The 20,234-nt window shown below is 49.1% G+C and overlaps 1 protein-coding gene across 3 annotated transcripts in view; it reads left to right on the top strand.

Annotated features, from left to right (window-relative positions):
- Positions 1 to 20,234, top strand: part of DNAH2 (dynein axonemal heavy chain 2) — a 149,025-nt gene that overhangs the window by 69,609 nt on the left and 59,182 nt on the right. For all 3 annotated transcript variants that reach the window (XM_060281903.1, XM_060281902.1, XM_035134845.2), the window contains exons 24-33: positions 112 to 275; positions 417 to 578; positions 1,530 to 1,633; positions 2,169 to 2,325; positions 2,692 to 2,774; positions 3,302 to 3,482; positions 5,556 to 5,694; positions 7,512 to 7,729; positions 7,976 to 8,074; positions 8,660 to 8,785. In XM_060281903.1, coding sequence (XP_060137886.1) covers positions 112 to 275; positions 417 to 578; positions 1,530 to 1,633; positions 2,169 to 2,325; positions 2,692 to 2,774; positions 3,302 to 3,482; positions 5,556 to 5,694; positions 7,512 to 7,729; positions 7,976 to 8,074; positions 8,660 to 8,785 — 1,433 coding nt within the window. The remainder of the gene's footprint in view (positions 1 to 111; positions 276 to 416; positions 579 to 1,529; positions 1,634 to 2,168; positions 2,326 to 2,691; positions 2,775 to 3,301; positions 3,483 to 5,555; positions 5,695 to 7,511; positions 7,730 to 7,975; positions 8,075 to 8,659; positions 8,786 to 20,234) is intronic.

Raw genomic sequence — 20,234 nt, 5'->3', positions numbered from 1 at the left:
TCATTGCCTTCCTCCAGACTCCTTATGCAACTGGATGGCCAAGCAGAGAGGGCAGGGAGGAAGAAAAGGGCTTGGGGTTATTGACTCCTCCTCTCTCTCCTTCCATGCTAGGTCCTTTCACCAGCGCCTTGTCGGCCGATGCTGCTCTGGAGCAGATTGCTGAAATGAGGCGACTGCTGGCCCAGATGAAGGAGGAGGAGAACACCCTTCGTTCTAACCTGGGCATCTTTAAGATCGACCAGCCGGCCTCCAAGGACCTTCAGAAGCTGGAGAGGGTAGGATTGGCTCTGCGGGGAGGGAGCTTGCCTTGACCGACCCGTCCACCACCTCCTCCACCAGAAAGAAGGAAGCTGAATTCTGGGGTAGGCCTGCAGGCGAGCTTGCCGTCGCTGACCTCTCTTCTGCGCCCCCTGCAGGAGTTGGATTACATCCAGCAAGTGTGGGAGATCACCAAAGAGTGGGAGGTCCACTGGAATGAGTGGAAGGTAGTCAGCTTCAAGACCCTGAAGACAGAAGTGATGGAGAACATAGCATTCGCACTTTTCCGCAAGCTGAACAAGCTGAGCAAAGAGCTTAAGGTAAAGGGCAAAGCATGGGTCGTGTCCCTGCAATGATGCCCAGCTGACCCTTTTTAGGGCCACAGGGGGTCATTTTCCCATTGGGGACTCAAAAGGGCATTTCGCAGGATTGGCTGCTTTTCCTTCTGTGCTTCCATCCTAAGAAAAGCAATGTCAGGCTTTGAGGAAGCGGCTTCCCCCCTCCCTTTGGCCATGGATAAGCAGAACAAAGTAAATATAGTTTCTTACCATTTAAAGAGATTTTAATGATCACAGTGGAAGAACAAAGAGTCCATTCTCGGAGTAAAGGTGCTCCCAGTTAAGGTTTACACACACACCCCGAGTCACCCTCGTCTTGCAACCTGATCTCGCAACCACTGCCTTCTGTGCAGCTACGTTATCTAATCTCTGTGACCTTAGACTGATCAGTTGGACCCTTTCCAGCAAACCAGTGTCTGTTAACTCTCTCTCTCTCCCCCGGTTCTTCTCCTCCTAGCTGTTCACCACCCAGTTCTTCCTAACTTTTGTCTTCTGAACTATGTCCCTCTGTGAATCACTGTTTCAAATCTATACAGTTCCACTGCTCCTGGGAAGATTCAGGATCTGGATAAGGAGCAGGGGGAGGGGGAGGCTCCCACCATTCCTCATCTGTGCAGCCTTCCTTGGCACGATCCCTGACAAGCAGTCCCCCAGGATTAAGGGTGGAGGCATCCCTTCAATTGCTGCAGTGGGTGGCCTGGATTGTGTCTTCTTGGGAGAGGAGGCAGGCACAGCAAGATGAGTGCTGAAGGGCCTATTGGCAGTTGCCTGCAATCCCGGTATTAGTTCTGATGATGATGTTGATAATAATAATAATAATAATAATAATAATAATAATAATAATATCCCTGCCCATCTGACAGGGTTACCGCAGCAGATGTTTTTCAGCCTTCCACAGTTTTTATAAACTCCCATTGACTTTTTCTACTTTAGGATCGGAACTGGGAGATCATTGATACCTCCAAGGCGAAGATCGAGCAGTTTAAGAAGACCATGCCCTTAATCACAGACCTCAGGAACCCGGCCTTGCGAGAGAGGTAGGCAGTTTGATTACTGGCTAGGCTGTTCCTTTTGGGGAAGGTTGATGAGGATCCTATGGAGCTGGAAAAGAAGGGTGGACCATGGAGACCCCTCTGTGACATGACCCAGGCCACAATGAATGGTATACCTCCTGCAGTCGTCGTCCAAGATCCGAACATCCCATTAAGGCAATGTTACTCCATCACTGTGGAACAGGCTGCCCTGGATATATTTTGGGTCTTGCAACCGGGTGGTTGCAGGGGCTTCTGGCACCTACCCCATGATTTCTGATAATGATTTTCAGGTGTTCTTGGGCCTGGGGCACTGGCCTATCTTCTCATCAACAAAGCAAAGTGGGCAGAGACCAGGGCGGTGGGCTGGAGACGTGGAGGCGAGATGCTGGGAATTGTCTGGCCAAGAGGAGAAGTTCCCTAGACTGCCCATGAATAGCTAGGGTTCAAAGGCATAAGATTCTTCTTGGTGCTGAAGTGCTCAGCTCTTCACCCAGAAAAGAGAGAGACCCTCTGATTGGCTTGTTCTGGTTCCCTGCAGGCACTGGGAACAGGTGAAGGACCTGGTCCTCAGGGCATTTGACCAGGACGCTGAGGATTTCAGGCTGGAGAACATCATTGAGCTTGGTCTGGATAAACACGTGGAAAAGATTGGCGAGATCTCTTCCTCGGCCACCAAGGAGCTGGCCATTGAGCAGGTAGCGTTGGCTGCTCTGGGGCCCTGCCCCATCCTTCCTCAGAAAGAAGGATGCCTCAAGCATCACTTGCAGGGGGCCCACTTCACCCCCACATTGAGCAGGGGTGGGGAACTGGATCAGACCAGCTCCTGGCCTCCTTTACCACCCAACCTGCCAGTCACCTGGTCGCCATTTCCCTTTGCTCAAAATGCCTGTAAATGGCAGGGAGTCACATTTTTTTACTGTATCCCACCTGACATCATGCATAACCTCAGGTGGGTGTGGCTTGGGGAAGTGGTCCTGCTGCTGCTTTAGCCACCGGGTGCCCAGCCTCCAGCCTCTCTCTCTGTCAGCATTGGCAATTGGCCTTCGTTGCCTTCCCTGCAGGCTCTTGCAAACATTGCCAAGACCTGGGACGCCACCACTTTGGACATCGTGCCATACAAGGACAAGGGACACCACCGTGTCAGGTAGGCCCAGTGCAGGAGGTGTAAAAAAAGGGTGACCCCTTCACCCCTTCACCCAGGCACTCTGGCACATGCCAGAGCAGGACCCAGGTTGCATTTCTGTCATGGCCTCTGGCCGGGATTTGTCCAGTTGGGCTGGGTAGCTTTAAATTTCTGGCCCCCTCTTTTTTAGGGTTTTTGTCTGCTGTCCATATCCCTGGTTTTAAAATTTTGTGCCTGCCTTAGTTTTTTGTTTTTTTTAATGCTCTCATTATTGATTTTAGAAATTGTTGCGAGCTTCCAGAATCATTGCAACCGTGGTGGAAGGGCAGAGCACAGTTTTTCTGAAGTATAAATAAATAAAACGACGCGGGAGATTTAGGAGCTTGTGGTCCAGACACTGTCTAAAGTGGGGCTTGTCAGTACATTCCAGCCCAGTCAGAAGCCAGAGAGGGATTCTGATCTTGCATGCATGCTCTGACCTTACAAGGGTTCCAGGCTTTGGGCCCTGTCCGGGAAGGCCTGTGCTCACGTGCTCCCCATTTCTGCAGAGGAACCGAAGACGTCTTCCAGGCTCTGGATGACAATCAGGTGGTCTTGTCCACCATGAAGGCCTCGCGCTTCGTGAAGCCCTTTGAGAAGGACGTGGACCGCTGGGAGCGCTGCCTCTCGCTCATCCTGGAGGTGATTGAGATGCTGCTGACGGTCCAGCGACAGTGGATGTACTTGGAGGTGAGGCTCGCTTTCTCCAGAAGGCAGAAAAGGCGGTAGCAACAGGCACTTGGGGGCTTCACTGATGGAAATGAGAAACTGTCTCTCTCTCTCTCTTTGGGCAACAAGTAACCGTTCTGTCTTGGTGCTATCAGACAGGCCTCTGAGCAAGCGTTAAATGTGAGCAGATCAGAGGAGGGGGCATTAGAGGGTTTCAGTGATGGCTGTTCTGCATCTTCCACAGAAAGAAAGGAAAGAAGCAGGTCCTTCCTTCGTGCCACTATGCATACCTGCCATGTTCCTCTCTGAAAAATAAGGGACTGGACCGAACGTAGCATACCGGAAGTAGCGCGGTGACCATATTGGAACTGGGCAGAGCATGCTCAGAAGTGACTTTTGCTGCTGCTGTGCCCAGTTCCAAAATGGCCGCCGCCACCACACCAGAAGTCGCGCTGCAGCCATTTTGGAACTGGGCAGAGCAGCATCAAAAGTCGCTTCTGAGCATGCTGCGCCCAGTTCCAAAATGGCCGCCGCACCAGAATAAACCGGGGGGAAACAAAAAAATCCGTTTTTTCGGCTGGGGACAGCCGGAAAAACGGGGGTTTCCTGGGGGAGACGGGAGACTTGGCAGCTATGGCCACTATGGGCAGTCTCTCTTTCAGTCAGAAAGCAAGGGTAACTTTTTAAACAGAATCTGAGAGGGGGAAATTACCCACAACCCTCAGGATATGTTGCAAGTGTGGCATCCTGCTGCACAGAAAATGTGGCACCCCTTTGAAGGAGGCCCAGCCACCTCTGTAAATTCACCTCCATTGGTCCAGAGGACTCCGGGTGACTTAATATCTTCTTCTCTTCCTGGTCATCTTCTCCCTCCTTGACTAGACTCCTGCTCCCAAGGAGACTCCTGGCAACCCAACAAGTCCTCCTACACTGACTCTGAGCTTCCTAGGGTACCCTGTTGCCTTTGCACATGAGGCCCAGGGGGTGAAGGGAGAGAGTTCAGGATCAAGGCAGGGCTCTGGAGGTGGCGGGAGGGGTTGTTGCAGGGGCCTGTCAGATGAAACTTCCACAAGCCAAGGCACTTCTGGTTGCCTCGGGACCTTTGCGGAAGAATTTATTGTTACTCAGAGTGGAGGAATGGTGTTGGCAATTGATGGAAGTAAAGTTGATATTAAAGAAAAAACATGGTTGACATTTACCAATAATAATAATAACAATTCAAGAACCCCGCTTGGACTTTTTGTGGGGAAAAGAAATGAATGATTTTGAGACACTTTGACTTAAAAGAAATAATGTTTTAACAGGAAGTGGAAAGGATTGATGGTTATCATAGACTGAATGTCTTGTTTTCTTCTTCTTTTTGTAATATAACCAGCAGATGGAAAATCAGAAGCCCTCTTTATCTTTATTGTTTCTTTTCCTTTTCCTGTTTTTCTCTCTCTATCCTTTCTTCTTCGTGCTTCTTTCTCTTTCCTTTACTCTTTTCCTGCCTCTCCTTTTGTTGTTCTTGTCTCTCTTTGTTTTCTTCTCTTTTCTCCTTGGTGTCCTCCACTCGGGGCCTTTATTGAGGTCCAGAGATTGCATACTCATGGGGGCAGTAGATGTTTGATGGAGGACCCTGGGTGGGAGGCAGGGAAATGTTGGTCTTCCAAGATGAGAGGCTGGGAGGAGAAAGGAAAGATTCCAGGTGAGATCTGAGAGGAGAAAGGAATATCTCGGGTCAGAGCTGGGAGGAGCTCTCTGTGTGTGGTAAGGGTTAAGAACCACTGTTAAGATGGAACTCTGTGTTCTACTTACTCTATTTTATACTTTTTGTAGCTTTTAATTCTTATTTTTTTACATTAGTTTACTATATCTTACTGTATTACAGAAAGCTTACATGATAAAAAGAGACCTTTGCGACTTCTCCCATGTTCTCGCCTGCCCTGGGGTCCCAGAGGCTGGGTTGGGCAAGAGCCTCTCAGATCCTCTGTGCTGCTACTGTGGGCAAGGCGGGCAGTGCCTGGTGACCTCTATCCCCAAAAGTGCAGGTGATCCCAGCAATTTGTGCCTCACCCTCACTCTCCTCCTCCTCCTCCCGCCTCCCTTCCCCAGAACATCTTCTTGGGGGAAGACATCCGCAAGCAGCTGCCCGGTGAGTCGGCCTCCTTTGACCGCATCAACAGCAGCTGGAAGACCATCATGGACCGCTTTGTGAAGGACAACAACGCTCTGCGGGCCACACATTACCCAGGTGCTGCTGCTTTGCGGGAGGGGGTGCAAGGAGAACAGGGCCGGTGCTAGGGTTTTTTGTGCCCTAGGCAGATCACCTTCTGGCTCCCCCCAGGGGATGAGAGGGAAAGAGAGAGAGAGAGAGAGGGAAGAGAGAGGGAAGAAAGAGAGAAGGAGAGAAGGAGAGGAGAGAGAGTGTGTGTAAGGGCGGGAGGAGGGGGTGAGAGGGAAATAGCGAGAGAGAGGGAGGGAGGGAAGAGAGAGAGAAGGAAGGAAGGAAGGAAGGAAGGAAGGAAGGAAGGAAGGAAGGAAGGAAGGAAGGAAGGAAGGAAGGAAGGGGTGGGTAAGAGAGAGAGAGAGAGAGAGAAAGAAGGGAGAGAGAAAAAAGAGGGGGGGAGAGGAAGCCTGCTCTTGCGAGAGGCGGCGGCAGGATGAGTGCCCCGAAAGGAGCGCTTTCGGGGCGCTGATCCTGTCGCCACCTCTCGCAGGGGCGGTCGGCCGCATCTCCCTTCTCCCCGGCTCACTGTGGGGCGGGGGGAAGGGAAAGCGGCCCAGCCGCCTCTCGCAAGAGCAGGCTTCCTTCCCCCCCCCCCCCCGGCAGGCTGGCCAGCGCCCCCTCCATTTTGGCGCCCTAGGCAACTGCCTAGTTCGCCTAAATGGACGCGCCGGCCCTGAAGGAGAAGCAAGGAGGGGAGGTGACAAAAGCTCAGGAGCGGGGGTGTGCCCTCCTGATTTGCAGGAAGGAGGCCCCAGGTTCAGCCCAACACAATAGCCTCAGGTGACAGGTGATGAGAGAGGTCTCACTGCCGGAGACCTGAGAGAGCAGCTGCCAGCCAGAGGCAGCAACACTGGGCTAGATGGGCCCAGATGGTTTAAGGCAGCTTCCTATGAAACATTAGGAAGAACTTTCTGTCAGCAGGAGCCATTCAAGAGCAGAGCCTCGGAAGGCGATGGGCTCTCCTTTGCTGGAGGTGTTTCATCAGTCAGGGATTTAGTTGTGATTCCTGTATTTCAAGGAGTTGATGATCCTTAGGGGACCCTTCGAACTCTGTAATTCTATGATATGACGGGCAGTCCTGTTTGGTGCAGTGCGATTAAATGTGACAAGCGTCAGGGAAGTAGAGGGCAGGCCACACAGGACCTTGCTAGTTATCTCCCGCTTGGACTACTGCAATGTGCTCTACATGGGGCTACTTTTGAAGGTGACTCGGAAACTACAACTAATCCAGAATGCGGCAGCTAGACTGGTGACTGGGAGTAGCCGCCGAGACCATATAACACCGGTCCTGAAAGACCTACAATGGCTCCTACATTCAAAGTGTTGGTGCTGACTTTAAAGCCCTAAACGGCCTCGGCCCTGTATCCCTGAAGGAGCGTCTCCACCCCGATCGCTCAGCCCGGACACTGAGGTCCAGCTCCAAGGGCCTTCTGGCAGTTCCCTCACTACGAGAAGTGGGGTTACGGGGAACCAGGCAGACGGCCTTCTCAGTGGTGGCGCCCACCCTGCAGAACGCCCTCCAACCAGATGTCAAGGAAATAAACAACTATCTGACTTTTAGAAGACATCTGAAGGCAGCCCTGTTTAGGGAAGTTTTTAATGTTTGATGTTTTAACGTGTTTTTAATACTGTGATGGGAGCCACCCAGAATGGCTGGGGAAACTTAGCCAGATGGGTGGGGTTTATTTATTTATTTATTGTTATTATTATTATGGCATGGGCACTTCAGCACCTGCAGAAGGTGTGCGGATAGGCCAAAGTGGGTGGGTTTCTTTTCCAGGGGCAGCGGGGCCACTTGCGACTGTTTTGTGATGCTCAAACCCCCCCCCCCGCCACCACAGGACTGTTGGACAAGCTGGTGGAAATGAACAGCGCTCTGGAAGAGATCCAGAAGTCCCTCGACATGTACCTGGAGACCAAGCGCCACATCTTCCCCCGCTTCTACTTCCTCTCCAACGACGACCTGCTGGAGATCTTGGGCCAGTCGCGCAACCCGGAAGCCGTCCAGCCCCACCTCAAGAAGTGCTTCGACAACATCAAGTGCCTCAAAATGCAGAAGGCAGGGGACCCCCCCACACACATACCAGCCCACTTGACTGCCGGCAACTGCCCCCAGCCTCACAGCAAGGCTTCTTCCCCAGTGCCTTTTCTTCTTTCCACTAAATATTGTGGTTAATGGGCAGCTGGCCTTCTCCTCATCCTGGGCTCTCTCTTGGTGGGAAAGTGAGCTAGCAAGGGCCCCTTTCTCTCCCCCCCCCAAACCGGTGACTGGGACGAAAACCTTAGTTCTCTCTTTTTCCCTTAGATTGGCAATACCAACCGATCCGAAGCCTTGGGCATGTTCTCTCTAGATGGCGAGTACATAGATTTCACCCACTCAGTGTTGCTGGAGGGACCCGTCGAGGTGAGTCCTTTCTGGCCTTCTGCTCCTAGCTCTCCCTGACTGTGGAAAGGAACTGCAGTACCATGTGGGGAAACCCAGCCAGGTGGGCGGGGCATGAATGAATTATATTATTAGTATTATTATTAAGCACCGCAAGCATCAAGAACCCAGTATGGATGGGCAGGCCTCGCTGGGGATGTGAACGCTATGCCTGGTCTCTCTCCCGTGACTGCTCACACTCCCTGAGTTAGGGTTAGTTGAGCAGGGTCTAGCTTGGGGGTCCCCTTCCTGGTCCTCTGCTGCTGTGCCTCAATAGAGGCCGTCTCCAGCCTCTCTAAGTAGCCCTCTGAACCCCTGCGTCTCCCACTCCCTCTGCTGCCACCCTTGCGGCTTTCTCTGCTTTCTGAGACCCTGTGTCCGGTTCAGCGCGATGAGGGTGGAATAATGTGTCGAGAGAGCAATTTTGGGGAGCCAGGGATTCCTCCGACGTTTCTCCCCTTGTGCCTTTGTGCAATAAAGTTGTGATGCTCACCTGCAGCAAGCCTTTTCGCCAGCCCTGCTGGTCTGCCCTCAGAACGTACTAGCTGAGGATCGTTGACCTTGCAGGATTGGCTGTGTGACGTGGAACGGGCCATGCGCTGGACCCTGCGGGAGGTGCTGAGGAACTGCCGCCTCGCCTTGAAGAAGATGCTGACCAAGAGGGACAAATGGGTGAAGGAGTGGCCTGGACAGGTGATGGACAAGGCCAGGGCTGTCTTTGGCAGATGCGGTGCCGGGGTGCAAATTTTCGCTCAGCACCCACAAATTACCACGGATAAGGGGGGGCGAAGCTGTGCACAGCCAGCCATGGGGGTGTGTGCGCAACTCTCCCCCATGCTGCTGCAGGAGAGCAATCCCCGCAGAGGCTTGGGAGGGAAGCTGTGCGCCCGCCAGCCACATGTTTGACGGGGAGCAGCTGGCGGGCGTGCAGGGAAAGGGGAGGCTGCCGGCAAAGCTGCGCAGCTCCTCCACTTGCTGGGACGCCCCAAGAGGCCGGCACCCTCGCGCAACGAACCACTAAGCCATATGGGAAAGAAGGCCAGAATATGAAGAGGGATGGGGTGGTCACACTGAGGCCTTAGCCGGCACCAAAGCAATAGTGGAACAGACAACCTTGGAAGGGGGTGGACTCTCCTATATTGCAGGTTTTTTAGCAGAGAATGGCTGGCTGTCGGGGAATCTGTGACTCCTGCATTCTAGGGGTTTGGACCAGGTGACCCTTCCAAGTGTACAGTTCCATGTCTATGACTCTATCAGACTGTGCCTTGGGCACAGATTTTGGCCTGGCCTTTGACGCCTAAGGGGTGTGTGCTTTTAGGGCACACCCTTATTCTTGGAACTGTCATTCATGTTGGTTGTTTTTAATACTGAATTTTAAATTGATATCACCAGCCCTGGACCTGCTGATGAACGGTGGGCAGTAGATTTAATAACAGTAATCATACTCAGTACTACTCCATGCTAATTAGTGACCCCGGGAACTCTTTCTCTTCCTCTTTTAAGTTGTACTGACAAGCAGTGGTGATGGGATTTCACCATTGGGAGGTCCAGTCGGCAGCTCCCTCTTCGTCTCAGTCCCGGTGATTCCCATGGAACACGACTCAGGGTCTCAGCAACCTGAGCACGCAATCAGCAGAGATGCCCACGCAGTTTCAGCAGAGATGATAAGGCAGCAGCAGAGAGGCATTTTAAAGTGGTTTATTTACAGCTATATTACAGCATGAAGAGAGAGCGAACGATGCTTTCTCTCTTCCATCAGATCAAACAGTTCAGAACAGAACTCAGAACAGAACCAGTACAGAACTGAAAGTAGAAGTCCATAAAAGGATATACCTAGACATGTGACATATCAGCAGCAACATGCCTAAGTCTTAAGGTGGAACTGAATCTCCTGACATCACTCCCCCATTCTGTGAAACCTTAAGCTCAGCAGTTCCAAACTGTAGCTTTTGCATATAACTGTGCAACTGTTCTTTATTTACAACCTTGGACAACATATCAGCCGGAATTTCATTACCTGGCATGTATGATATTTGGACCAGTCCTTTCTTTATGCATTCCCTTGCACGATGTAATTTTATCTGCAAATATTTGGTCCTCTGCTTGCAACTCTCGGATGCTAGCAAAGCTAAACAGGACTGATTGTCTTGATATACCTGAATAGGACAAGACACATTAACTCCAATATCCTTGAACAGTTGCAACAACCATTCACAATCCATTAAGGAGAGTGAGAGAGCGTTGAGCTCTGCTTCACAGGAACTCTGACAAACGGTTGTCTGTTTCCTGCACATCCAATCAAAAAGACAATGGTTGTATACATAACAAACACCTGAAGTGCTTTTGCTATCTGTGTCATCACTACCAAAACTTGCATCTGCGAAGATTTCCAGACCTCCAGTCTTTTGACTTGTGAAACGCAATCTGTAGTGCATGGTTCCTTTTAAGTACCTACAAATGCGTTTCAAAGCACGCCAATCCTGAACAGTAGGATTGTTGGCACGTCTGCTCAGCAAATTACAGCTAACAGCAATGTCAGGTCTTGAAACTCTTGCGATGAAGTTTAACTTACCTAACACACATCTATACAGTGTGGTGTCGGCAAATGGTTCTGCATCATCATCAACTTTATAACCTTGTACCATAGGTGTGTCAACAGGATTTGCATCAATTAAATTCAGTTGGTTCAGCACATCAGTAATCTTTTGAGTTTGGTGTACCAGAAAAGTACCTTCTTTGTTTCTCTCAACCTGTAGAGAAAGATAATTGGAAACCTCACCTAGGTCTTTCATATTGAAGTGTTCCTTCAACTGAGCAAGTGTACTCTGGTACAACTCTTTGTTCTTCCAGAAGAACAGCAAATCATCAACAAAACAAATACAGTACAGTTTTTGCTCCCCCTCTTGTTTGACAAATACACACATCAGCGATACCTTGCTTAAATCCTAAGGAAAGCAATGTTTCTGTAAGTTTGGTGTTCCAACACCTGGCACTCTGTTTGAGCCCATACAGTGATTTCTTTAGTTTGCATACCATTCCCTTTGGTACATCCACACCAGCAGGGGGCAGTAAAAATATATCTTCCTGCAAAACCCCGTATAAAAAAGCTGTATCGATATCATGATGGGCGACCTGAAACTTTTGTTCAGACACAAATTTAAGCATGAGTCTCACCGTCTCGTATTTCACGGTAGGAGCAAAGACTTGGTGAAAGTCCTCCCCCGGTACCTGCGAAAATCCTCTGGCGACCAACCTTGCTTTGTGTCTCATAATCTTTCCATTCTGGTTAGTCTTGGCTTTAAACACCCACTTGCTGTCAACAAGCCTCATTCCCGGGACAACTGGAACTAGCTCCCAGGTTTGATTTCTATCTAAGGAGTCAATTTCAGCCTTCATGGCTTCCAGCCATGGCTGAGCCTGCTTAGGGTTCAATTCCTGAACCTCTTGGAAACTTGCAGGTTCAAAGATTTTTTCAGAGGTACCAAGAACAGCAACAGCTGTCTTTGCATATTCATCAGCATATCTCTTGGGCGGTTTCCCCTTTGTGGCCCTCTCGGACCTTCGAACAGTCCGTTCTTCATCTTTACTTAACTCCTCCTTTTTAGGAGAAAAGCGTCCAATGGTGAACAGAGGTTCTTCTAGTTCAGTGTCAGACGCATCTGATGGTCTGATTGAGGCTTTTGTGTGACGGGTATAGGGCTCCGTTGAGTTGTTTATGACTCAATTAGGAGCCTCTGATTATCGCCCGGCGCGCTTCCTCTCCGCTTCTCTGCTTCCGTAGAACCGGGCTGGCAGTAAAACACACACACAGCAGAGTTCTTCTTCTCACACAGCGAAAGCTTGTATAGCCGTTGGATAAAAAGCCTCTTAAGAACACACAGAGTCCAAAGTGTTCTTAATAACTACTTAAGTTTATTCTAGAGAGAAAAATAACAAACAACCTGGTGAGAGCGCAGACATCTTGCGACCGTCTCCCAGGCAGAAACGAAACCAACTGCGACATACAGAAACACTTCTGGTACATTCTGTAACATGATATTCCTCAGTGATCAGGTGCTACAGTACACAGTTAACTCTTTAGTTACTTGTTACTCATCACACCCCCTCTCACCTGAACACTGGGGATAGCGGGTATCCAAACTTACCCCAAAACCAACCCTTCACAGAATTCCCCATGCCGTTGGAAACTCAAGGGTTTTGTGAACCCATCTGCTAGGTTCTCTTGGCTTGGACAATACCTCAACTTCACCAAGCCTACCTGTATGCTCTGACATACGTTTCGGAAGCGGATGTCTAAGTGTTTGGTTCTGGCTTTGAACTGTCCAGACTCCGCCAGTCTCAAAGATGGTTGATTGTCGCCCCAAACAGTGATGGGCTGGCTACAATCACCCCAGATTTCCTGGACCAAACATCTGTAGTACTCCAATTCAGTGCATGTCGCAGACAACGCACAGAATTCGGCTTCCGTGGAAGACATTGCTATTAGGCTTTGCCTGCGCGACCGCCAACCAATCAGGGCATTTCCAAACTTGACTACCAAACCAGTCACTGACTTCCTGTCCTCCTGATTGGCCCAATCAGCATCTGCAAAACAAGTGAGTTGTGGCTCACCTTGCGCTGACATCTCCAAACAATACTCTTTGGTCTCCTGCAAATACCTAAGCACTCTCTTAATGCCATTCCAAGCATGCACGCTAGGTTTCGATGCTTCTCTACTGAGCAAATTGACTGCAAAAGCAATATCTGGTCTGCTCCATTGTGACAAATACAACAGACTCCCTAGCGCTGACTGAAACACTTCAGGACTCTCAAACGCCACTTTGTCCTTCACTTGTGACTCTTTCACAAAGTTTGTCTCCATTGGTGTTCTGACCCCTTTACAATCAGACATTCTGAACTTCTCCAGCAAATGTTCAATCTTGCCTTTCTGACTGAGCAAAAAACTTCCATCCTCAGTTCTGTCTATCTGCACACCTAGATAAACATTCACTGCACCTAGATTCTTGAGTTTGAACCTCTTGCTTAGCTCTTTTGCAAACTTCTGCACTTGCATCTGGCTCTTTGCTAAGCAGATCAAGTCATCAACATAGACAAGCAACAGTTCTTGCTGTTCTCCTTCACCTCTGAGATACAGACAACTGTCAGCTAGACTCTTCCTGAAACCTAGGCTCTTCAAAACAGAATCAAGACATGAATTCCAATTTTTAGCGGATTGCTTCAGACCGTAGATCGACTTGTGCAGCTTCCACACCTGACCTGGCACGTCACTCTCAAACCCTGGAGGAGGTAACATGTACAACTCCTCCTGGAGGTCAGAGTTCAAATAAGCGGTGTCCACATCAAAGTGGTTGACCACTAGGCCTCTCTGCGCTGCAGTCGCTAAAAGCATCCTGAAAGATTCCGCTCTCGAAGTCGGACTAAAGACATCTGTGTAGTGGATTCCTTTCTTCTGAGTAAAACCTCTAGCCACTAATCTAGCCTTGTACTGAGGCTCTCCAGTCACTGTGGGTTTCAGCCTGTAAACCCACCTACAACTGACTGCTTTCTTGCCTTCTGGCAACTGTGTTAGGCTATACACACCAAGAGATTGCATGGAGTTCAACTCTTTCTCCATTGCAACTTTCCACTTACTAGCTTCCTCCACTGACAACTGTTGCACCTCTTCAAAGCTTTCAGGCTCACACACTGCTAGGTTCGCCCATACAATGACAGCTGAAAACCTTTCAGGTGGTTTACCTTTCGTGGTGCGTTTTGAACGCCTTGGTCCCACATCTTCCCCCTCTAAATCCGAACGGCTTGTCTCTGACTGTGGCTCTCTCGGACTAGCAGCACTGTCAAGAGACCTACTTCGCTTTGCAGCCCCCTCTGGGCTTGCTTTGGGTGAAGTGGGTGACCTACCACGTTTGCTGTACTTCCCAGGCTTGACCTGGGGTGAAGTCGGTGCGCTTCTGACTACTTGCTTCACTTCCCTAGGAGCTACACCACTTGGACCAGCTGCCTGACCTGGATCTGGTCCTGCAGCACCTGGAACTCCAGCATCAGCTAACTGAGTTTCCTCTTCCTGGTCAAAACCTGAAGACCAGTCAAGAAGAACTTCGGGGTTAGCATGAATGCGTCTCCAGCCCTCTTGTTCACAGAACGTAGCACTCCTGCTAATGTGAACGCGGGTTTGGTCCCCCTCTGCTGGTACAAACCTCCAAGCCTTTGAGTTTGGTTCGTAACCACAGAAGATCATTTTTCTGGATCTTGATCCTCCCTTTCTGCGCTTCTGCTTTGGAATTAGAACCCAAGCCTCACACCCAAAAGTTCTGAAATAGTGCACCTTCGGAACTTTGCCATACAACATGTAGTAGGGTGTGTTGTCCACAACTGAATTAAAAGCGCGGTTTGAACAATAATTCACAAATTTATAGCATTCCCCCCAAAACTTCTGGGGTAGTCCTGCATCAAACAACGTTGCCTCCACCAGTTCAGACAGCGTTCTAAATTTCCTTTCAGCTAAACCATTCTCCTGTGGACTAAAAGGAGCGGTTTTCCTGTGCCTAATTCCCTTGCTGCGGAAAAACCCTTGTAGTTCTGCACTCAAAAACTCTCCCGCCCTGTCACTCTGGAAACACTGGACAGTGACGGAGAACTGTAGTTCTACTTCGGCTACCCACTCCTGTATCACTCTGGCAGCCTCCCCCTTCTCTTTCAGTGTTATGACCCAGGAAAAATGGCTGAAATCATCCAGAAGACACAAAACATATTTTGAACCACCTAAACTTAACGTTGACATAGGTCCAGAAATATCCAAGTGCACTAACTGAAATGGCTTTGTGCTCTTCCTCTCAGACCTAGGATAAGAGCATCTCTTCGTCTTCGCTTTCGCACATGCGCGACATTGCAGGTGTTTTTGACATGGCTTGAACCTGCAACCTTTGACAAAATCAGGGGCTTTTTTCACATAAGGAAAAGACATGTGACAATACCTTCTGTGCCAAGCATGAATACAATCCTTATGGATAGCGCCCTCTGTGCCCTTTGGGGTATTGGCACTTTTAGCCTGAGCATCACCAGTGTTACTTCCACCTGCTTGCCCCCTCCCATCTAGGACAAACAGACCATCAGACCCAACAGTAACGCTTACCAGCTCAGCCCCATCTCTGGCAATTTTGCAAACACCATTGGCAAAACTTATTTCAAAGCCCTCACGCAATAAGCAAGATACACTTAAAAGACCATTTTCCATGCCTGGTACAACATAAACATCAAGGTTAGTGTCTAAGCATTGCATATAAAAAACACCCTTGCTTTTAATTGTTCCAGAAGAACCATCAGCAAGATGCAGGCTCTTTTCATCTTCAAGTGGCCTGCAGTTCAGGATCTGTCCTGAAGGCGGTACAAGATGATGGCTGCTGCCTGAGTCGATAATAAAAGCGAAACTGTCCTGTCCTCTGTTTCGAACCGTTGCTAAGGCAGCAGAAAGATGACAGCTGACAGGGTTATCTGGAGTTTTCCCACGTCCTCTGCCTCGGCGCTGCTGGCTGGTCCCACGACCACGTCCGCTGGGTTGCCTGGCACCTGGCTGAGTGACCTTGGCTGCTTCCGGAGCTGGGCAGAATCTCGCTACGTGCCCAGGCTGCTGGCACCGATAGCAAAGCCTTGTTGCGCACGCACTCACAGTGGATTCCTCAGTGCTTTTTACTGCACCCCCACTGGCTTCTCTGCGCCCACGGCCCCCCTTCTCAGCCGATTCTTTCTGGCGTCTCAGTTCCTCATCCGCCAAACGCCCAGAAACGTAAGCAATCGTGAGTTCAGATTCAGGCATTGACTCAAATGTTAAACACAAATGTTCATAGGCGTTTCCCAAACTAGACAGCAAAATATAAACTTTTTCCTTCTCTTTGAACACAAGCTCATGCCGCTGCAGCTTATGGAATGCATCAATCACATTGGCAATGTGCTCCTTAATGGGTTGCCCTGGTCTCAGTCTCAACTCAAAGAGATGCCTCATAGCATGCAGCTTAGCTCCAGCTGTTTTTCTCTGATGGACCCTTTCCAAACTGTCCCAGGCTTCCTTGGCATTTTCAGCATTTTGCACATAGGGCAGTTGTGTAGCATCGCAGCTCATGGCAATGGCACATAGAGCCTTATTGTCTTTCCTGGTTTCTGCTGCAAACCTCTGTGCTTCAGCTGCTGAATTATCAGCGACAGGGGTTGGAGGATTTAACACACAAGTCCACAAATCCTTTCCCAGCAACCACATTCTGGCCCTTTCTCTCCACTCTGCATAGTTGTCGCCATTCAACCTCTGGAACGGCACGACAAATGACTCCTGTAGCTGCTCCGCCATCTTGTCCACCCCCGGGCTCCGTGTCTGTGTACTCACTCAGAATAGCTCACGTTGCTCCTCCGGGTAGACTGTGGATCCCAGCCTTCTGGTACAGGGTCTTTCTGCTAGCGAGTGCATCTATTGATTGCCGACTGCAAAACAACAGGTTTCTCCCAGCTAGCTCTTTACACCGGCTTTCTCCAAGGCTTTTACAGCTGCAATCACCTTTTATTGCTTTGGTGATTGATTAGGTTCTATGACCCATAACCTGTCACCCAGAACTTGTGACAGGTGAGCCCATGACCTGTTATCTCCCATAACCTGTGACGGGTATAGGGCTCCGTTGAGTTGTTTATGACTCAATTAGGAGCCTCTGATTATCGCCCGGCGCGCTTCCTCTCCGCTTCTCTGCTTCCGTAGAACCGGGCTGGCAGTAAAACACACACACAGCAGAGTTCTTCTTCTCACACAGCGAAAGCTTGTATAGCCGTTGGATAAAAAGCCTCTTAAGAACACACAGAGTCCAAAGTGTTCTTAATAACTACTTAAGTTTATTCTAGAGAGAAAAATAACAAACAACCTGGTGAGAGCGCAGACATCTTGCGACCGTCTCCCAGGCAGAAACGAAACCAACTGCGACATACAGAAACACTTCTGGTACATTCTGTAACATGATATTCCTCAGTGATCAGGTGCTACAGTACACAGTTAACTCTTTAGTTACTTGTTACTCATCACATTTTGCACTTAAATAATCTGCAGTGTCACTATCAGATGCTGATAGTGCACCTGCGCCTCTTACTGAATCAGAATCAGAACCAGAATCCTGCTCATCATCATCCTCAGCTTGTGCTTCTTCTTCTTCTTCATCAACAGGATGAATCTGAAAAATCCCCACATTTTCCCCCCATTTGGGATTGCACTGGACACTCTTGGTGATTCTTACAGTTTGAGTGTTTTTCATCAACACTCTGTACGCTCCATTTTCGTATCCCAAGAATATCCCAGGTTCACCTCGTGTCCCCAGCTTACCACTTTGTGGGGTGTTTACCCACATGTCAGATCCAAAGATCCTCATGTGTTTGATGTAAGGCTGTTTGCCAAACATCTTCTCATAAGGGGTACACTCAATTGCTGAATGCCACCTGCGATTAAGAGTGTAAACAAAATTAGATAGTGCTTTGGCCCAATACTGCTCAGGTAAATTGGCATCATGCAGCAAGGTTTTAAGTCCCTGCTGTAAGGTTTGTCCTGCCCTTTCACACAGACCATTTTCCCAAGGACTTCTGGGGCATGCCAGATCGTGTTGAATTCCCTTCTCAGACAGAAAAGCTTTAAATTCATGAGAAGTGAACTCCCCTCCATTGTCACTGAATAGGCACTTTATCTTTTGGCCCCTGGCATTTTCAAGCCATGCACAGAAACCCTTGAACTTTAAAAAGGCATCTGATTTCTGTTTTAGCACAAACACGTGAACATATCTGGTGTAGGAGTCTATTAGGATCATAAAATACCTAGATCCACTCACAGATGGTGAAAGTGGACCTACCAGGTCTGCATGGACCACCTGATAAGGCTGGGTTGCCTTCCTCCCAGACACTTTCCCTTTGGGTGCAACTTTCACCTTATGTTGTGCACAGGAAACACACTTCATATGATACTTGCAGGGTTTAAGCTTCAAGCCCTGCACAACCTTGGGCATCTTGGACACTGCTTGCCAGCCTAAGTGTCCAAAAATGCGATGGTATTCGTGAATACAACCTGCATGAAGAGGCCTATTAGTTGTGTTAGCAACATAAGCAACATTTTCATCAGGTTCACCCTCAGACACTTTTACATCATCAAAAGTCATCAAAAACAGTTCATCAACCTTTTCAGCACGTACGTATTCTTCATTGTTCTTAGTGATAATGGCAATGCCATTCCTGAAAGAGATGTGAAAACCCTTTCTGTCCAGCTGTGGAACTGAAAGTAAATTATCCTTTGCTTTTGGCACATAAAGCACATCAGCAATCTCTAGGTTTAGAGATTCTAACACAATTGTCCCAGTTCCTTGAATGTCCAAAGATGATCCACCTGCCTGTAAAATCTTCCCCTTAAAGGCTTGAAATGAAACAAAAAGATGTCGGTCTCGGCAGATGTGGTTCGTGGCACCAGAATCGACAACAAAGAAGTTATTAGCCTTTGAAGTTGCTGTTATCTTAGCCAGCATAGCTTTACGCTGTCCACTTGGCTGCTTTCCACCGCTGCCACCCCCCTTTCCTTGCTTGCCTTTGAAATTTGCAGCAGCTATCGGTCTTTGCTTATCTTGCTTCTTTCTGCAGTTTCGCTTTACGTGACCCTGACCTCCGCAACCATAGCATCTGATCGTGAAGGCTCTAGCGTTATCAGCTTGAGATTGGCACGTAGCAGCTGGCTCCTGTGATTTGCAACTGGCGCCCTCAGCTCTCCTCCGATCCCACTCATTTTGCAATACAGCAATTACTCTAGCTGCTGTTAAATCTCTTGTGGGGAGGGCTGCTAACTGGCTAGCAATGGCATCAAAGCTGTGGTCTAAAGAGTCCAGAATCAACACTGCAAACACAGCTTCTGTCAAAACAAATTCACGATTCACCAGTTCCTCCCTCAGCCGCTGCATTTCAAGAATGTGGGCACGTAAATCACCTCCCGGCTGGAGTTTCATGTTGTGCAGAGTCCGAAAAAACAATAGAACTGACCCTGCCTGTTTGCGTTCATGGGCTTCACGTAGTCCCTCCCACATTTGTCTCGCAGACGCTCTGTTAGCAAGGGTAATTAATTCTGTAGCTGAGACACATCCAATAATCAAACCGCGAGCTTGTGAGTCACATTGAGTCCAAGCATTCGTTACAGGCGCGGGGGGGTTCTCTTCAATCACATGCCAGAGCTTTGCAAGTCTTAACTTGCCTTCTACATATATTTTCCATGTATGATAATTAGTCCCATCCAGAAGAATTATCTGGTTAGAGCTTCCAAGCATATTCTCCATTTTTCCAGCCACCCGTTACAGGCAATCACTTTGGAAAAATGCCTCCGCTCCAGCTCTATCTCACAGTCAATTAATCACTGGGACAGGTTTACGACTGTCTGTTTCAAAGCTTTCTCCGGCAGCAGCCAGCAGCTTGCTGAATAAACATTTTGCTGCCTATCGCTCTCCACACATACCTCTCAATTGCTCCGATGTTTTCAGCACTGATCAAAGCCGCATTCGGAACACACTGCCTGCTCCTGGATCCATAACTGGCTGGTCCAGAGACCACCAACCATCTCCTCTGGGCTTGACAACCCTTGTACTTCTGGGCCCGGAACCCTTTTGATGGGATTTCACCATTGGGAGGTCCAGCCGGCAGCTCCCTCTTCGTCTCAGTCCCGGTGATTCCCATGGAACACGACTCAGGGTCTCAGCAACCTGAGCACGCAATCAGCAGAGATGCCCACGCAGTTTCAGCAGAGATGATAAGGCAGCAGCAGAGAGGCATTTTAAAGTGGTTTATTTACAGCTATATTACAGCATGAAGAGAGAGCGAACGATGCTTTCTCTCTTCCATCAGATCAAACAGTTCAGAACAGAACTCAGAACAGAACCAGTACAGAACTGAAAGTAGAAGTCCATAAAAGGATATACCTAGACATGTGACATATATCAGCAGCAACATGCCTAAGTCTTAAGGTGGAACTGAATCTCCTGACAGGACATTTCTTCCTGCCCCTTTAAATGCACGTTTACAGGTGAATCGGAGATTCCAGTTGCCTGTGATGATGAGTGAACCATCCCAGAAGTATAGGCATCCACTCCTGAGTGCCTAGCAA

Source organism: Zootoca vivipara, chromosome 13, assembly GCF_963506605.1.
Source record: "Zootoca vivipara chromosome 13, rZooViv1.1, whole genome shotgun sequence".
NCBI lineage: Eukaryota > Metazoa > Chordata > Lepidosauria > Squamata > Lacertidae > Zootoca > Zootoca vivipara.
Note: the sequence above shows the minus strand (reverse complement) of the source record. Positions and strands in the feature narration are given on the sequence as shown.